The 19,656-nt window shown below is 41.4% G+C and overlaps 1 protein-coding gene across 2 annotated transcripts in view; it reads right to left on the reverse strand.

Moving 5' to 3' along the window:
• Window positions 1–13,249, reverse strand: part of THBS4 (thrombospondin 4) — a 54,604-nt gene extending 41,355 nt beyond the window's left edge. Inside the window, exons 1-2 of one of the 2 annotated variants that reach the window (XM_036764296.1) lie at window positions 12,930–13,249; window positions 9,026–9,229 (exon numbers count right to left, since the gene is read on the reverse strand). In XM_036764296.1, the coding sequence (XP_036620191.1) occupies window positions 9,026–9,229; window positions 12,930–13,017 (292 nt within the window). In that variant the 5' untranslated portion in view covers window positions 13,018–13,249. The remainder of the gene's footprint in view (window positions 1–9,025; window positions 9,230–12,929) is intronic. The other variant, XM_036764306.1, reaches the window with a different exon arrangement.
• Between the last annotated feature and the right edge of the window lie 6,407 nt (window positions 13,250–19,656).

Here is a 19,656-nt window from a genome sequence, read left to right on the forward strand (position 1 = left end):
TATAAATAAAATTCAAACTTTGGTAGATTTTGTACTACATAATTCCGAGGTTCCCTTTACCTATGAAGCTCTAAGATATTATCTCTCCTTGAGTGATATTAATAACTGACTTTACTATACTATTAATATCAATTCACAGTCACAATTTTCATTTGATCCTTATGGTAATACTATAAAGGCCATGAGGGTAGACATTATTATCTCAGTTTTAGAGACGAAGAAACTGAGGCCACTTAGAGAGGTTAAATGATTTGCCCAAGGTGAGGCATAATACATACATACAGTGGTAGAACCAGGATTTAACTTCTTGTCTTCTGACACTAGGTCCAAAGTTCTTTACGAGATGGATCAAGACTGATTTTAAAGGGAAAATTGTTTGTTCCTGTGTATAACAAGTCCTTAGAAAACAATGTCTGGGCCTATCCAATTGGTGCCATTTAAGTAACACAAATTCATCAGTAAGAAACTCACTTGTTAACCATTTTAAACCTCTCACTTCAGAAGACTGACTCTGAATTGATGCAAAGTAAAGTAAGCAGAACCAGGAAACTGAGTACACAATGACTCCAACAATCCAAGCAGAAAGGATAACAACACATCAAAACCAAACACTGTGTTATTACAATGATCAAGCATGGTCCCAAAGAAGGGATATGAGAATACATCTTTGCCTCTTTGCAGAGCTGGGTGATTCTGGTATGAAACGTGATGCATATTGTTAGATTCAACTGAGAGGTTGGTTAGTTTTGCTGAACTCTTTTTTTAAAAATTCTTCATTATAAAAAATGGCTCTCCAGAGTCATCGACCACTTCTCTCCCTTTCTCATTTTCCATTTGGTCTCACCTCACCCCAACACATATCCATGGACTCCTGAAAGAGATCTGAACAGGAAATAGAATTCCCTTCATCTGAATCCTTACTATTCATTGCTGACTGCTCTTCTGGGATACTAGACCCAATAAATGATGGATCAACCCTTTGAGAGGGGGAACAGAGGGGTAAATCAACTGTGAAAGTCAGCAGAGGGTGGACCAGAATGGTTTCTACCCCTTTGGAAGTAATGGAACCAAATGAATGCTGTCCAAAGGAGACCTGGAACCCTTCTCCTTGTTCCGCCCCACCCCAAGCCCCGGTCTTCACTCAAGGGAGCACCACGCTTTGGAAAACAGGTACTGGGTACAAGTGTGTTTCTTCAGCTGTGGGTTAGTCAGCTCTCATTTCCTCTGTTTTGGTTCCTTACCGACCAAAGGAGGTTTGTGCAACAATTTACAGCTGCTCACCCTCAGCTAAGAGAAGGATGTAATTTGTAGGTTCATAAGAATAAGGATCAGATAAAATAATGTATGGAAAAGCACTTTAAAAACCTTAAGTGCTATATAAATTGTGGGTATTATCATAGTAATAAATTTTATTTGCACATTATAATATATTTTTATCTGTATCATAAAGATACCACAGAGATATTTTCTTAATACTAGATGCCACGAAGTACATTGGGAAGAGTGCGAGTTTTAATTCTTCATTTTTGTTTTTTTGTTTGATTTTTGCTTTTTGGCAGGGCAATTGGGGTTAAGTGACTTGCCCAAGGTCACACAGCTAGTAAATATGTCAAATGTCTAAGGCCAGATTTGAACTCAGGTCCTCCTGACTCCAGGGCTGGTGCTCTATTCACTGCACCACCTAGCTGCCCTGTGAGTTTTAATTCTGGCTCTGCCACTTACTATCCAGGTGCCCTTTGATAAGTTGGTTGACTACTCTGGACCTCAGTTTCCTCATCTGTAAAATGAGAGATGTACCAGATGACCTATAATAGCTTGTCCAGCTCTAAATTTATCATACAGTGGTTATATAGTCACAACTGTAGACTGTAAACTAGAAAATTTGCGTATCAGCTTTGATTTAGCAAATGAGAAAATAGATGAAAATTACTTTGCGAAGCTTAAAGCCCTATATAAATATTAGCTATTGTTATTATTATTTTAAATGACCACCACTTGGCCAGATTTTGCTTTTTCTCTGCATTTTTCTACCATTGCTAGGTTCCAGAGAAAAAAGAAAACATGGAGCTGAATTCCCCGGGATATTTAACCTAAAAGTAATTGCCTAAGGTCATTCTGATGATGAACTGTGAGGAAAGAAATCCAGGGGGGTCCTGAGCTTGTGGGAGGAGGTGGGAAGACAGAGGCCTTTAAGCATGGGATCCTTTTTTTTTGTCTTTGAGGCATAGTCCCTTTTTTGGCTTGTTTGGGGCATCTTGCTCCCCAGCCTTGCAACAATCCTGAGGCTGCACCCAACCTTGGAATCTCTGGTGATGAGACTGTGAAAACATCTGGTGATCAGCCTAGGAAGCAATGGACTGGAGATGAAAGTTTTTCCCTGATTTACTAGCCAGGAGCAAGATGGCTGTAGGGTCATTTTTTTCCCCCTTTCTCCATGAGACTTTGAGACTAGGGCACTGAAAGATGTTTCCCTAAAAAGGCATTAGTTTGGGCTTGGGAAATACCAGGATCAGAAGTCTGTGAGGGTGGAGGTAAGATTTCAAACCTCACTGGGAGTTGTGGTTGTCCGCCATTCCATCATTTTAAAGCTAACATTATTAATTTCATTATCATGAATCTGGCAAATTTCAGATTCTGCCAAGGAGTGGCCCTCCTTCTCTGGACTCCAAATTCTATACTTTGTTAGTTTTAATTCTCCTTTTGTAAAATAGACTGTCATTTATATAGGAACGACCTCCTATATAATCCTTTCAGGTCACTTAAAGTTGGAAGGGAGATAAGAATCTCAATGGGAGGGGGGACGCCACTGAATGCCTGAACAACGATTATGTTCCAGGCACCGTGCTAAGTACTGAGGTTACAAAGAAAGGCAAAAGAGAGTCCTGGACAAAAGGAATTCAGAAAGTTCTGGTCTTTAGGTAGCAACCTCAGGGCAAGCATTTGGTGGGGTTCCACTTGACATCTGACTCATGCCCCTCTGGCAGTGGCATGTGCATCATCATCTTCACATTTATCATCGCTGTACACTTGTGTTCTTCCTCATTTAGAGCCAATGTGTGCTTTAAATAGTCCAGCTGGGTGGCACAGCGGATAAAGTGCCAACCCTGGAATCAGAAGGACCTAAGTTCAAATCTGGCCTCTGACGCTTATTAGTGTCTAAATGGCAAGTCACTTTACCCTGTTAGTCTCAGTTTCCTCATCTGTCAAATGAGCTGGAGTAGGAAATGGCAAACTATTCCAGTATCTTTGCCAAGAAACCCCCAAAAGGGGTCATGAAGAGTCAGACATGACTGAAATAACAGAACAACAATATGTTTTTAAAAGGTACATTCTTGCTTTTCTTACCCCTTGGGATGGATTTTCTTGTTTGAATTTGTTAGTTGATATTTCTACATCTTCTATGATCTACCTTGGCAATTTTTATGCCTTTCAAATAAACATAAATGGAAAATCACCAAATTTATATTCCTGAAAGTTGTGTTAATTTCCAGCTACATTAAATTATAAAAATTCTGTGCATTTAAAAAAATCATTTATAGTGGTTTGAACAGATGTACCTAGAGCCCTGAGAGACAGATTAAGTGACTTGTCCAGACTCACATTTGTTTGTTGTTGTCCGCTATGTAATATAAATATACATAATCAAAATAAAACATAAGGAAAGGAAATATGGGAAGTGGTATTTCAGATAAGTACAATGTTTTATGTTTGTGATGACTAATTAATGCATTTTACACAACATGAAAATGAGGCTTATTATTATCACTTTGTTTTTTAAGGCCTACAATCTAGGTGAAGATTATAATGAAGGATGGATACAGAGTTAGAATTGGAAATGGCGTTTTCTAGAACATGTAAGCTCATTAAACAAGGGTAGAGTGAACTGAATCACAGAAGAGTAGAATATTAAAGGTTCTGCAGACCTCAGAGGTAGATTATTTACATCAGTGGTTCTTAACCTAGGGACCATGAACTCCCAAGGGGACTGTGGGTAGATTTCAGGGTATCTGTGGATATAGAGCTTTTAATAATTTGATAAACTATACTTCAACATAATTGATTTCTTTTGCAAATACATATATATAATATTTTATTTTATGCATTTGAAAACACGATTCCAAGAAGGGGTCCGTAGGCTTCCCCAGACTTCCAAAAGAGTCCATGACACAAAAGAGGTTAAGATCTTCTGATCCAGACAAACCTCCCAATCTATCTAGGGCTCCCTTCTCCTACATCCTTGGTCATAAAGCTTCTGCTTAGACACTTTCAGTATGGAGAGATTAGTGATCTCATACCATTTTGGGAAAACTTGAATAGTTAGAAAGTATTTTATTGGATTGAACTAAAATCTGCTCCCCTTTGACTATCACCTCTTGCTCCTAATTTTGTTCTATGAAATCCCATTGACTAAGTAAATGTCTTTCACATGAGAGCCCTTTAAATATTTGACAATTACTTTACTAGATTCCATCCAAGTCTCTTCTCTAGGCTAAATATTCCTAGTTCTACAAACTGTTCCCCTAATTACATCGTTTCCAGACAGAGGCACTGTGATGTAGTAGAGAGAAAGACTCTTTGAAGCCAGGAAGATTGGGGTTCAAATCCTGCTCCTAACCCATACTAGCTATGTGAGCCTGAGATAGTTGAGATGCACCGTAAGTCTCTCTGAAGAACTTTGGTATTGATTGTGAGACATGGGAGACACTGGCTGTTCAGCATGGTGTGCCTACATCAAAGAAGGCACTGTACTCTATTAGCAAAGTGGAATTACAATAATTCAAAAGAAACATGAAATGTGCAAATTTAGAGCTATCTCCTTCCCAAATGTTCATACGGACTATGTGTGCCCGACATGTGGTAAAGCCTTCTGAGCTTGTGTTGGTTTGATCAGGATAGTGCGATATTATTTTAGTCTTCTTTGATTGAGGACAACAACAAACAAATGTGAGTCTGGACCAATCCCTTAATCTGTCTCTCAGGGCTGTAGGTAATTTTAAGACTATTAAGTTGCAGAGAAAGTGCTGACTTGCATTGGTACAAGGAGTTCCCTCACCTGGGAATTCCCTATACCAGTGAAATCATAGTTCCTATCCTTACTCAGGCATTTTGCCATAGTAGTTCCTTCCTTTTAGACGCCTTCAACTTTGTCAATGTCTCTTAAAATGTAGTGCTCAGAAAGAACTGGGAGCAAAGCTGAATGAGTACATGAATATAATGGAATATTACTGGGACATAAGAAACAATGGCTGTGAAGAGTTTAGAAAAGTATGGGAAGATGCATGAGCTGATGCAGAGTAAAATCAATAGAACTGGGAAAACAATATATACCATGACTACAGCAATGTATATGGAAGAACAAAAATAAAACTAAATGCTATATAATTAACATGATCAAATTTGTCCCTAAAGAAGAGTTGGGAAATTTATACTAACCTCACTCCTTTCATTGCACACATGGAAAATAATGGGTGTGGAACATTGCAAGACCGTCAGACTTGGTGCCTGTATTAGTTACTTTTATTGAACTACTTTCCCCCCTCTTTTTTTAAAAATCTTTTTACAAGGGCTAGTTTACTGTGTAGGGGAGGGAAAGGGAAAGGGGCATGTGCAGAAATGAATGCAATGTTAAAATAAAAGGCATCTATAAAAACAAGGTAACATGTTTAAAATGTAGTGCTTAGAATCAGGCAGAGTATTCTAGGTATAATTTGACCATGGGAGTGAATAGGAGGGCTACAGCATATGCCTCCCCCTGTACACTTAATACTGAGCTTCAATAATTGGTCAAGGATTAGTAATTGTTATTATTGAGCCAGTCATGTGTCAGGCCCAGATCCATTCAGTAAACATGTTAACATAAATAGCACATGAAACCTTTCCCAAAATATTACAAAATATCTAATGCATCTCTCACGCCACATTTATTTACTTCTGGACTCTTAGAACACGGATGACAATTTCCACAAGCCTGTAACATGATTTTATTATGAAAAAACAAAAAGCACCAAGTTAAGACTGTGTTTAGATATCCCAGTCTGGGTCTCCCATCTAAGGGTTTCTTAATCACATTCTGTTTCATTTCACTCACTTAAATCTCTAACATTCTTCGAATGTAACTCATTTGATAGCTGTCATAATGCTTCTGACTCTATCTACTCCATGGATTGTAGCCACTTTAATCTGACTACACGGGCAGAATGTTTATATTAATAGTCCCTTGATTTTCAGAAGAGAAGACCAAGAAATGACATGCTAGTTTTCTGCTTAGAATCATAACAGAAGTCATTCTCTTTAGAACTCTGGAATGAGAACCACAGAGGAAGGAAGAAAAAAGGAAGAAAAGGAGGGAGCTCTGGAAAGAAGGAGGGAGGTAAGGAAACAAGCATTTATTAAGCGCCTGCTACATATGGAGGACTGTGCTAAGGCGTAGAGGGCCAGTGGTGGCCATTCAGGATTTCTTTCTATCCACGTGGCTGAAAATCTCAAGGACCATGTGAAGCCTTCACATGAGTTTAGAGGATGAAATATGTGCATTCCCAGTTCCACATAAATCAGATTTATCATGATTTTTTTTTTCTTGAGAAAATCCCAATTCAATTCCATGGAATATAACAATTCAGTCTAGAATGGTTCAGAATGGTACAGAAGGTAAATCTGCCACTTTTGCACTTGTGGGTAGCCCATCACCGGGAGAGGGGCCGGACAGGATGTGGGACCAGGGAGCAAAACCTCACCTTCCCCTACCACATTAAACCTATAAAAGCCTGCCTGCCATAGGCTCATAGATTCAGGGCTGGAAAGGACATTAGTAATGGTTTAGTCCAACTGCTTGATTGCAAATGAGGAAGCTGAGCCCACCCCTCCCCAAATGGTGAAGCAACTTGTTCAAGGTGACACAGGGAGTAAATAGCAGGGCTGAGATTTGAACTCAGGACCTGCGATTTCTGCTCATTTAGGCTATATGTATCTAATGAGAAGGAAAATTCCTTCCTGCCTGCACAGGTCACAGCTGTAAGGCTGAACATGAACTGAGAGCTCATTTCATTTAATCCATTCTTTTTACAGATGAGGAAACTGAAGCCAGAGGGGTAATGTGATTGCCCACAGAGCCAGAAATTGAACCCGGGTCTCCTGGTTCCAAATTCAGCATTTTTTCTTCTACTCTAGACTGGATGGTCTTGTACTGAGAATGTAGTCACCGTATCAGGGCTACCCCTCACTTGATTGGAGTCCTAACAGTCGTATGTTGGTTTGAGGCAGCAGAGTGAACTAAAATTATGTTCTTGTTGCTACTTAAGATGGAGAAACAAAGGAAGTGGGTGGTTCCTGACCATTAATTGTGACCATGGCCCCAGGTTCCCTATCTTCCTGTTATATACCCTCCCCTATTACCCTTAACACTATTTTTGCCAAAAGTGGGATTTAGAAGAAGAGGGGAGGGATGGATAAAGAGAATGCAAAAACCACTCTGGTGCACTCTGCGTGTGTGTGCGCGCGCGCGCATGCGCGCATGTACATATGTGTGCCTGTACCAATGGAGTCATGGGGTATGTGTAGAAAGAAAGAGGGAAAGACAGGGTTCTGGAATTAAATCACTAAAAGAAAATAACAGAGACCCACTCCCTCCTTCACCTCAAACGCAGTGATCCCATAAGATCCTCTGATGGTTACTTAATTATTTTACTTTCCCAAGTTTAGGGAATAAATCATTCAGCCATGACTAATTCTACAAGAGAGTCTATAACACTGGTAATGTCTATACTATAAGGGTAAACCAAAGTAAAGTGTTAAATCTCACCAGGGACCAGACAAATTTTGCCTTTATTTATTTATGTGTGTAAGGCAGAGCATACATGTATCTGTCACATTCCCTAGTAATCAGAAACACGTGTAGTCCTAGGAGGTGAAGTAGGGGGAAGAAAAAGGAAATCAGCTTCCTAGTTTCTTTGGGAGCCCTTCAGGAGGGCATGGAGCATCTCCCTTTGACAGCAAAAAACAATACAAGAAGCATGTTGCCTGATGGTGTGCAATTATGAGGCAAACGGCTCTTGAGATAATCAGCGCACATCCTCGGATTGAGATTGGCTTTCTCCTTCAAGCCCAGGAAGGTTCTTGTAGCTCGTTTATACGGATGAGGAGGAGGAGAAAGGAAGAAGTTCCCTTAGTGTGGAGGTGGGGTGTGTGTGTGTGCGGGGTAGGGGTGGGGGTGGGAATGCTCTTTCCAGGTTACTGGAACTATTCAGCTCTTAAGAGAGGAGGGACTGTTAAGTCACTCCCTTTTAGGGGAGTGCACAGTGACCTTGTCTATATAACCCCCTAGCAGTCCCCATAACTCTGTCCTTTGGGTTATCCGAGCCCCCAGGGCAACAATTGAGTGTAATAGTCACAAGGCATCTCTGTATAATGGGAAACATTTCTGCTTTCCTCCTCCTTTTTATCTCTTGCCAAGGAGAGGGAGGCAACATAGTAAAGAGGATTTGGAGTCAGATGTTGTTCAGTTGTATTTCACTCTTTGTGACCCTGTTTGGGGTCTTCTTGGCAAAGACAATGGAGGGGTTTGCCATTTCCTTCTCCAGCTCATTTTACAGATGAGGAAACTAAGGCAAACAGGGTGAAATGATTTACCCAGGATCACACAGCTAGTAAGTATCTGAGGTAGAATTTGAACTCTGTTCTTGCTGACTCCACTGTGCCTCCTAGTTGTCAGAAGACCAGAGTTCAAACCCTGCCTTTGCTATTTCCTACTTCTGTGACTGACCTTAAGCAAGTCCCTAACCTTAGGCTTGTTTCCTCATTATGAAATGAGGGGGTTTAAGTAGATGGCCTCTGAGGTTCCATCCAGTCTAGTTCTATGAATCCACATTCTACAAATGTACGCTAGGAAAAACTGGCCTCAATGAATAAATAGACAGTGGGAAATGAAGTGAACCTTGGGTGAGAAGAAAATTGTAAAGAATGCAATCTCCCCTCTGGGACAAGGGATATTTTTTTTAAGGAGTGATTCCCCCATCCTCCCCATGCTTACCTTTGTTTAACCGGCCCATCACTGTAAATTCAAAATACTTGCTGTTATCTATTGAAGAGTAAAGGCCAAATATGGTGGCAGAACTTTTCGTCTGCAGCTTAAAGGTTGCAATCACGTAGACCTCATTCAGGGTGGGATCCGTTAGGATTGGTTTCAGGAAACTTGTAACCAGTTTTTGGTTTGAAGATGAAAGGAGATCGAAGACTGCAAAGAAGCAACAGGGGAAAATTAAACAGTACGTCCACCCATGAGCAGTAATGCTCCTGCAGAATGAAACCTAACCTTTCACTACTGTGCTTTGGGGCCAGATACTGGGTGACCCTGTAACAATTAGCCCTTTGCTCACTTTCCCAGAGTAAATAATGAGTCCTCTTACAAGGCTGAATCACTAGCGTTGTTTTAGAAAATAACGGTATGGTAATTTAATGCATTACACCAGTCCTGTAAGCCCTCTTCCCCCACCTGAGAAACTTTCATAGGCCCTCCCTACCTGGATCAGTGCCTCAGCAACAGCACCCTGAAAAGCATTAAGGAAGTATGGACCAGCAGCAACAGCAAAGAGGGGAGACAGGACTGATCTGAGAAGCACAGAGCACTGGCCCCTGCATTGGGACTAGAGATGAAGAAGTGAAGGGGGAGAAAAGAATAACTATGGCCAGAACATCACCTCTACTGCTCATTCTTCCCAAAGAATGGCCCAAAGAATGCTCTTTCTGCTGTGGGGTCATTCACATGTGCTAGGTATGAAGGAGTTAATTTCATGTTCACAGTGACTGACCCTTCACTAATGCTTTATTTTACTGCCCCCTTGGAGTGGAGGTGGCTCTAGGATCTTAGGCTTTGGAGCATGAGCTTTGGTAGGAGGGGAAGAGCTTGGAATTCAGTCCTCTGGCTGTTTGGAGAGACACATCACTACCCAGTGATGACTTAGGGAAAGGACAGCAATTCATGAGGCATGGAGGGGGTTGAGATTTGTGTCGGTGAAGGGACTAGCCATCCTGATGAGACCACAGATCTAGCCTAAGCTTGAGCTCAAGGTTGGAAAGGAAGGAACCCTAGGGACCTGGAAGGTGGAGTAGAATAGTGGATAAGGGTTCTAGGTTTGGAGCCAGAGGACCTGGGTTTGAATCCTGGCTCTGCTACTTAATACCATTTTGACCCTGAACAAATGCCTTCACTTCACTAGTCCTCAATTTGTCTCTTAAATGAGAGAGTTGGATTAAATGGTTTTTAAGGTCTCTTATAACTCAAAAATCTGATCCTTAAAGTATTGGAGAAAACAGCCCATGGGTCTAGGGAGGCAGCAGAGACTTTACACATATATTGCACACCAAAGGTGAGCCATTAGTTGTCTCCAGTTCTGAGTGTGCCTGACCTTAAAAGGAACCAGCCAACAGCACTTACTTTCAACGACTGAGTTGTGTCATTGAGCCAAGTATGTTCACGGACTATGTAGCAGGAGGAAACAGCATAAGCTGAAGCTCTACTAGCCTGTAGCATTGGAAAACTTCTCTTGGTCCCTTTTAAAAAACCTTCTTGAAAATTAAGAAGCTCAATTATTTTTTAGGAGACAAAAAAAATCAGATTTCAAATTGGGTTGATAGGATATGCACTGAAAACTAACAGTCTAGTGCATGAGTGGCAATTCAAACCCAGAGCCAGCATCTAGAATTTGTTCTCTGTGTGGTATGAGAAAATTTTGGCCAGAACATGAAGGCTGCTACCTAATGTGTTTCAGAAAAAGGGAATGGAATCTTTAAACCTGGGGAGGAATGGAATTTCGAGACTTCTACCTGTAGAGTCGAGGGAGAACAAGGCAATACTGTTTAAAACTTCACTCCAGGAGGTTCCACTTTCCAAAGAGAGTCTCTGTAATCTTAAAGTTCAAGGATCACCCTCAAAACTAAACACATTTGATTTATGTTCTCACTTTTCACCAGGGTTCCCTCTGTGATTTACCTTGGGCAAAAATCTCAGTTCCCTTCATCTGCACCATTGAGTTTTCTCTTCTTATGGGGACATGGTGCTGATTAATTACTGCTGAGCAACTTGAGTGTTTTGAAGAGGAAATGAGCCCCTGTACATTTGTTCCATTGCTAAGGTTGGCCCTCAAGGTAAGCGTTACCTCCTGGGTTGGAGGCAAAATTTCTGTTCCCAAGTGAATTCAGCTAGTACGTTGTGTATTTCTAGAAAGCTCAGAGGGAAAAGGAACTTTCTAGTTTCGTATTTTTTATCGTTTTCAGAGCTGGAAGGAACCTGATAAATTTGTTCAACTGTAAATAGGAAATTTCAGATAAACAAATCTGTTTGGCGTTTGAGAGTCAAATTAAGCAGATAATTATGAATTTTTCATTTTATGTTGTGTAGGCTTTGTCTAAGTCTCCATAAAACAATTCTGCCCTTATTTTGTCAAAATGCAGACAGTACCTATTCAGACAGAGAATTTATAAACTATCGAACAAGAAATCTATAAATGTGTCTCAAAGTTTCACTTGTGACCTGCCAAATGACTTCTGCAGTAACGAAATCTCTTTTGAGTTATGTAAGGAGGAAGGCTTCCTCACTCAGAAACTCAGGTCACAAAGAATGCAAGTTACTGAGCATTTCAAATAGGTTTTCCAAACACTAAGGCAGAGGTCCAGTGTACCCTTAAACCACAGCTTCTGCTTGCCGAGGCTGGAATCGAGAAGGGCAGTTTGCTGAAACCCTGCATTTAAATAGGCGACTACAGGAATGCTCAGGTTATTGGAGGGCTAAAGGACTCTGACTATAGATGTTACTGACTCTGTTTTGGGATTACTGATATTCTGAGACCTTCTGATGGATAAAGCTTTCCCTTAAAACTTGTGTTGGTTTCCCCCCTTCTATTTTATTTTCCCAGTACAGTAATGATCTAAGACTGGCACCAACCTTAAACAGATGAAGGCCATGTCTGGATAGCACGTAACATTCACGATTAGCTCTTCCTACTTCAGTAATTCTGTCTTTTTGAGCTTTATATTAATTTTCTTAAAGAGCACTTCATATTTATATAACAAAAGGGTTTAAGGTCTGACTTTTCAGAGTTGCCATTGAATTAATATTCAATTAATTATTCATAATAAGTCAATTAATTATCTCTCCACGAGGGGAAAAGAGCACCAATTACTCAGCTCCTCTCAAATCCCAGGTGAGCCTCTGGGTTCACTTTGCTTGCCCAGAGGAGGAGACAGGGGAGCTGGCAGTGGAGAAATAAGAGAGGAGAAGACACTTTAGAGGAGTTAATGGGTATGGCCATGCTAGAGAGCATTTCTCAGGGGCACGCCATATCTCAGAAGATCTATAAACTTTATTCATAAGGGTGTCCAAGAAGTTATGGGGGCAAGGGCTAGGTGGAGAAGGGGAAGTTAGGAATACCCAAGTTTCTCTCTGAGGAAATAAACTGATTTCAACAATCACAAGAAAGCATATTTTGCAGACTGTTATTTTTTAAAGAAAATTTTTAAGGAAAATGCCAGGTGTTTTCACCTATCCCCAAACTTAGTATTCCTACCCCTGCTCCCCACCCCTTACATTGAAAAAAAAACCTTCTTGTTGTAGGAATGTCTGATTATTTCATAGTCACGTTTTGAGACAAAATTTTAGAGATGGATGGGACCTTAGTGATCTTAGACATAATTTTGATTACATGATTGTTAATGCTAATACCATCTTCTTAAACTTTGACTTAAAGGAAATGGAAGAGATGGAGAATCAGGAATTAAGAGAAATAAGAGCTACTTTGCAGGGCTCAATTACACCCTTGGCAAGCTTTAGAATAGGGGGATTTGGTTTTATAGCTGCCTGTCGGTCAGAACTCGCTCGTAGTTCAGTGGCAAGCTCCCAGCCCAGCTCCCGCCCAGAGACGGTGCCTACGCCTACTTACCTTGAGGAGCGGCCTCGGCTCCAAAGCCTGGCCAGGACTGGAGGAAGATGTGCAGGAAGAGGAAGGCAGCTTTGAGTGTGGTCAACATAGTGCCTTTTCCTGATTTTGTTGGCTAGTGAGGAGAGCAGAGGGGACAGCAGCCCACTTGTCTGTGTGTGTACGTGCGTGTATCGGTCTTGGAGCAGCTCAGGTGGACGACGCTCAGAAAGGGACTGTGCCCTGTCCAGTGCTGTGCCCTGTGCAGTTCAGTCCCTCCAGTCGAGGAGACAGAAGCTCAGCGGTAGCACGTCTAGGACCGACCAGACGGGCGCTCTGTGACTGGGGCTCAGCATCTAACGGGGCTGTTTATGCTCAAGGCTGCCCCTGGCTAGGCGCTGGGGGAGGGACCGAAGCCGGTTGCAGCCCCCTTGGCTGTGACTCTCTTTTCACCAGTTGGGAGGCGCCGGGGCCGGGTGGGCGGGCAGGGCGGGTCTGGATGGACCCCAGGAGCAGCCCAGAGGAAGGATGGGGGCCAGAGACCGGGGAGGGCATTGAGCGGGAAAGTGAAGGAGGCAGACGGGTTCTGGGAAGTAGGAGAGACAGGCCACCAGGGGAGAATGGAAGAGGGACCTAGAGAAGCGGGAGAACGGACTGACATGGGAAATGAATGAAGAAACAGGGGGCAGGAGGAGGGTGGTTTCAGGAAAGGAGAGGGAAAGAGGAAATTAAGTGAAAAAAATTGAACGAGGAGAGAAAGCAGGGAAGGGGAAACCAGGGCAAGGAGAGTTTTTTTGGGGGGGAGGGGGAGGAAGGGCGAAAGAGAGAAAATAAGAGAGGAGAGAGAAACTGACACATCTGGAGTGACTCTGACCAGCCTTGCCTCTCCCCACACTTGGTACTTTCTTAGTGCCTGTCCTATTGACTTTCTCACTATGAAAGGATGAATAGGAAGCTGAAGGGCTTGAAACGTGCCGTTCCGATTTCCTAATTTCACTGATCAGTTCAGGAAGTTTCTTCCCAGGTATTCCACCTAACCAAGAGGTGAGTGCCATTTCTTTGCACAAACACTGGTATGGTCATTCGCAGAACAGGTCGTTGCTACATTAAAAACACTTTTTTTTTTTAAAAAAAAATCAAAGACTGAATAGCTTGAATAGCACTCAAAAAATACAAGTAAAACCACACATAGCAAAGATTTTGTTAAGATAGTTCCCTTTAGGTCCTTCTATAGACTTGGGTTTTTAGGGTGAATAGAATTTTTTTTCCTTCATAGATGCTTACTCTAACATCAGAGTTGACACTGGATTCTCAAAAACTATCCTTGATAAGCACAAACTCCATCAGGTTCTTCCAAGATGGAAAGGTGAAGGCTTCCAGTATGGACTCAGTAATGGACAATGTTCTATTTCTAAGCTGAATTCTATTTTATGGAGTCACAGAATCTCAAAGTTCAAAGAGACCTCCGAACCAATCTAGTTCAGCAGCAGCCTCTAAAATATTCCTAGCCAGTGGTTGTCCAATCTCAGCTTGAAGACCTCTGAGGTGTGAAACCCACTCTTTCCTGAAGTAGTCCCATCTAACTATTAGAAAGCTTTTCCTCATATCAAGCCTAAACCTGCCCCTTTGTAGCAAAAGGCTAATGACACATTGGAACTTTAAAAAGGGAGTGCTCCCTTCCTTCAGATCTCTCTAATTCTGCCCTCTGGTACAAAGTAGATCAAACTTAAAGCCCTCTTCTACATGAGGACCCTTCGGATAGTTGAAGACAGGTATCTTGTCCCTTCTAGCTGTTCCCTTCTGCAGATAAAGACTCTTTCCCATCATAATATAGCATAACCTTTAGACCTTTTACCATCTTGGTCAGTTTTTCGGGATGTGCTCTAGTTTGTCTAAGTCTTTTCCAAATTATGGGATCCAGAAATGAACACAGCACTATAGATGCTGTCTGATCAGGACAGAACTATTTATCAGTTTTTTTTCCTGGATACTATGCCTCTCTTTATTCAGTCCAGCAATTCTAGATGGTGCAATGGATAGAGTGCCTGATCCAGAGTCAGGAAGATTCATCTTCTTGAGTTCAACTCTGGCCTCTGATACTTACTAGCTGTGTGACCCTGGGCAAACCACCCTGTTTGCCCCAGTTTCCTCACCTGTAAAATGAGCTGGAGAAGGAAATGGCAAATCACTCCAGTATCTTTGCAAAGAAAACCCCAAATGGGGTCATGAAGAGTCAGACATGACTGACAAATGATACAATAACAACTCTTTTTGTCATGTCACATTATTGGTGCATATTGAGGTTCCATTCTATTACAAACCTAAAGAGTTATTGTCTAGTTATGTCTCCTCCATTCTGCACTTGTTGAGCTGATTTTTAATCATTATATTTCATATTACGAAATTTGCTCCATTTCCCTTGTCTGTAAACATCTTTTTGTATCCTGCAACACATTCATTGTCTCTCTCAGCTTTGTGTCATATGCAGGTTTGACAAGGATGTCTTCTATGGATTCATTCAAGTCATTGATAAAAAGATGAAACAGCCTTAGACCAAGGACAGTTCCCAAGGGAACTTCACTAGAGATGTCCCTCCAAATGGATACTCAAGCTTTAATAATGACGCTTTTGAGTCTGGTCATTCAACTAGTTCTAAATACACTGAATTGTACTTTCATCTAGTCCATATCTCTTCATCTTGTCCCTAAGGATAGCATGAGAGACCTTTTAAAATGCTTTGCTAAAATCTAAGTATATTATGTTTACAGAATTTCCCAGTCTAATAACTATCACTTTAATAATACATTCTAGAATTTTTCTAGGAATACAAGTCAGATGGAAGGAAGAAAGGAAGAAAACAAGGGAAGGAAGGAAAAAAACAAGAGAGGAAAGGAGGAAGAAAAGAAGAAAACAAGGGAAGGAAGAAAACAAGAGAGGAAGGGAGGAAGAAAGGGACAGAGGGGAGGAAGGATTGAAGGAAAAAAGCAGGGAAGGAAGGGAGAAAGAAAGGGAAAGAGGAAAGAAAGAAAATAAACACTTATTAGGTTCAAGTATGCCACCTGCACTCTGTCCATCTTCTTCTTCCTCCTCCACCTCCTACCATAGGGGCTCAAGCTTTTTCTTAGAGACCCTGGAATGTTCTAGGTGAGCTTTTACCTTATCTTGTGTGGAATGAGGCCATCACACCACTTCCTGGCCATTGTCAAATCATGCTGCTGCATGTGTACCCTCCCCACTCCATTGGAATATAAGCTCATTGAGGGCAGAGGCTGTTCTGTTTGCTTGTATTTGTATCCCCAGAAATTAGCATAGACAGTCCCATCGTTGGTAATACCTTCTAGGTTCCCCCTTGTTAGCCAACCTTGAGTAAATCATGGAAGATTCCACTTGCATATTCTTATGCTCCTCTGTCACTTACTGTGCTCAAAAACCCCAAAGCATAGCTCTGAAGGTAGCAGATAATATGTCACTTTCCACTGATCACTATCCAGGAATTCCCTCTCCAAAAAAAGGAGGGAACATCCCTGATACATTTCACTATTCAAAAAAGAAAAGCTAGGAAGCATCACTGGGACTGCCAAACCACCATCCTAATTGGGATGCGGATTAGGAGGACTGCAGAATCTTGATCTTATCTCTAGCCCTTCTGAGGCCTTGGTTGGTCTGTAGAATATCCTTAAATAAGTTTACTTTGTAAGTCTTGTGCCTGTGCTTCCTTTTCCTCTATCTAGTGTGGATTCTTGGGTTAGGCACATAATCACTCGTTTGGAGAGCCATTCAACACCAAATTAAGGAATTTAAATGTGTAGGAGAAAGTGATCAAGTTTCCTCCTCATTTTAAAATTTCTCAAACTTGAAGAGCCCTCATTCTAACAATTTCAGTGAAAGGCCCTAGTCTACTTGGATAAGTCATTTAACTTCTGGGACTCAGTTTCCTCTTCCATAAAATAAGAGGGGTTGTACTAGATGGGCTCAAAAATCCCTTCCAAATTTATGATTCTATATAATTGATGGATTCTACAGTGTCTCCTTAATAATATTCATAAACATGCAAAGGAGATTCAATTCAATTTAAAAAATATTACTTACTTCCCTTTTACGTGTCAGGCATTATGCTAAGCATTGAGGATACACTGACAAAAACTAATCCCTCTTGTCCTTGAGGGGCCCAAGTCCTACCAAGGAGATATAACTCCTACCCAGACAAGTGTAATTATAAGGTAATTTGTGGAAGAAGAAAGTGCTAACAATTAGGGGTACCAGTAAAGGCTTTGCCTAAGAGGTGGCACCTGAGTTAAGTTTTGAAATAAATTAAGGATTCTAAGAGGCAGAACTGAGGAGGGAGGGCATTCCAAGTGGGAAGGGGGGCAGCCCATGAGGGGGCACTGAGACACCACAGGGAATGCCAAGTTCGGGGAACAGTTACTGGGCCAGTTTGGCTGGTACATAGAGTACACAAAGAAGAGTAATGTGAAATACATCTGGAAAGGTAGTTTGGAATCGGGTTGCAGAAGGCTTTAAACGCCAAACTGAGGAGTGCAGATTTTAACCTTGTAGGAGTAGGGAGCCCCCAGAGATTTTTTGATCAGGGAAGTAACATGCTTAGATTTAATTTGGTAGCTAGATCAATGGATGGGTTGAAGAGGAGAGAAACTGGAGGCAGGGAGGCCAATTAGGATCATACTGCAATAATGAAAGGTAGCAGGCTAGAGTAGTTAAGAGGACAGAGAAGGGTGGATGTGAAAGGCATTGAGAAGGTAAAAATCAACAGGACTTGGTAGCTCATTGGAAATGGGAAGTGAGTGAGAGGAAGGGGTCAAGGACAATTCCAGGGTTGTTAACTTACGGGACTGGAAGCATGACATTGTCATAAATAAATGGAGGTGTTTAGAGGGGGTGGGAGTTATAGGGAAGATAAAGAGTTTTAGTTTTGATATGTTGAATTTGAGATGTTGAAAGGACTCCCAGGTGGAGATGTTGAACAAATAGTTAGCAATGTGGCACTTGAGGTCAGGAGAGAAATTGTGATTGGCTATACAGGCTTGGGAGTTATCTGTTTAGAGATAACTGGACCCACAGAAGATGATGAGCTGTGCAAGGGAAAATATATAGGATGAAAAGAGGGATAAAGGACAAAGTGTTAGTGGGATGCCTATGTTAAGGAGGTAGGAGGTGGATTAGGGTTAGAGTTAAGCGACCGAGGAGCCATCTGACTAACTGGAGCCAAGAGGGGAGAGTGTACCTAGAAAGAGAAGATAGCTGAATGTCAAAAGCTACGGAGGTCAAGTAGGAAGAGGAATAAGAAAAATGCCAGTAGATTTAGTAAGAAGAGATTGTTGGTAGCCTCGGGTGAGAAATTTCAGTCAAATGGTAGAGTTGGAAGTCAGATTTCAAGAAGATGACAAGTCAATGACAGAGGAGGAAGTGGAGACAATGGGTGTTGGATGACTTTTTCCCGGAGTTTGGCTAACAAAAGGAGAAGAGATATAAGAAAATTACTTGAAAGGATGAGAGGCTCAAGAGAAATTTTTTAAGTGATGGGGGAAGGTTTTGGTGTTTGTAAAGCATCAGGGAAAGAAACATTAAATTAGGGATTCTTAACTTTTTTGTGTGTCATGCACACCTTTGTTAATCCTTGACTGCTTCCAGACGGGCATTTGTGACTCAATGCTGAAAGACTTGGGCATTCTGGGGATGACAAAGCAACCCCCTGATAAGCCATTGAGCAGGAAGAGCCTATGATCCAATGGAATATTTAAAATGAGTAACTCTCTCTTAGATGGCTTCTTAGACAATTGGGGAATAGATGAAGAAGTGGTGGCATAATGAATTTAATGGAATATTATTGTTCTGGAAGAAATAATAAGACAATTGCAGAATATCCTGTGTGGTATAAATTTATGCAGAGTAAAGTGAGCAGAACCAGGGGACAATTTATATGAGGACAGCATCGTAAAGGGGGAAAAAACTTTTGAAAGACAAGAACTCTGATCTAAGCAATGACTTACCATGTTTCTGTGGGGGCCAGGATGTTACTCATTCTGATAGAGAAATGGTAGGTACAAGGTCCAGAGACATGTTGGACATGGCCGCTGTGTGGATTCATTTTGCTTTGCTATGCTTGTTACAAGGGATTTTTCCTCCCCTTCCTTTGTCTTGGTTAAATGGAGAGTCAACGACGAAAAGGAGAGGTTAGCAATGGTGATACCAAAAAAAGAGACATTGAAACATTTTTTTAAATACACAGAATAGAACAGAAAGAAATATACACAAGCAGAAGCTTTTTAAAAGCAACATTGTATCCATTACATGCTTTTTAAAAAGTAAGGAGTGTAAAATGGAGATTCATGGTTTCATATAGAATGCTTTTTTGCATGTTTTCCTGTGTGTATAAAAATGCTTTCCTCCTTCCCCCCACCCCCTTTTTGTTTTTGAGTTTAGAATTTTCTAAAAATTTTATTTTTAAAAAGAATGACTCAAGCTTTGTCTCCCTTCAACCCAGCAGGTGGCATCATGTAACTCTGGAACTTCCCATGAGAATAGAGGAAGGATGTTCCCCTTCTCTGACCTGGTTGCCTGTTGACTGCTCCCATGTGGCAGCTGGGTCAAAGGGTCTTCTTTAGGTGAGGTTGCGTGGCCTATGGCTGCCTCTTCTGCTTTATGTTTCTTGGCCCGGTCCTAGAGCCCAATCATTGATCTTGAGATGGAGACCTTGTGAGTTTGAGAGGTCCAATGATCTGGGGCCTTGGCT

The sequence above is a fragment of the Trichosurus vulpecula genome, chromosome 1, assembly GCF_011100635.1.
Source record: "Trichosurus vulpecula isolate mTriVul1 chromosome 1, mTriVul1.pri, whole genome shotgun sequence".
NCBI classification, from domain to species: domain Eukaryota; kingdom Metazoa; phylum Chordata; class Mammalia; order Diprotodontia; family Phalangeridae; genus Trichosurus; species Trichosurus vulpecula.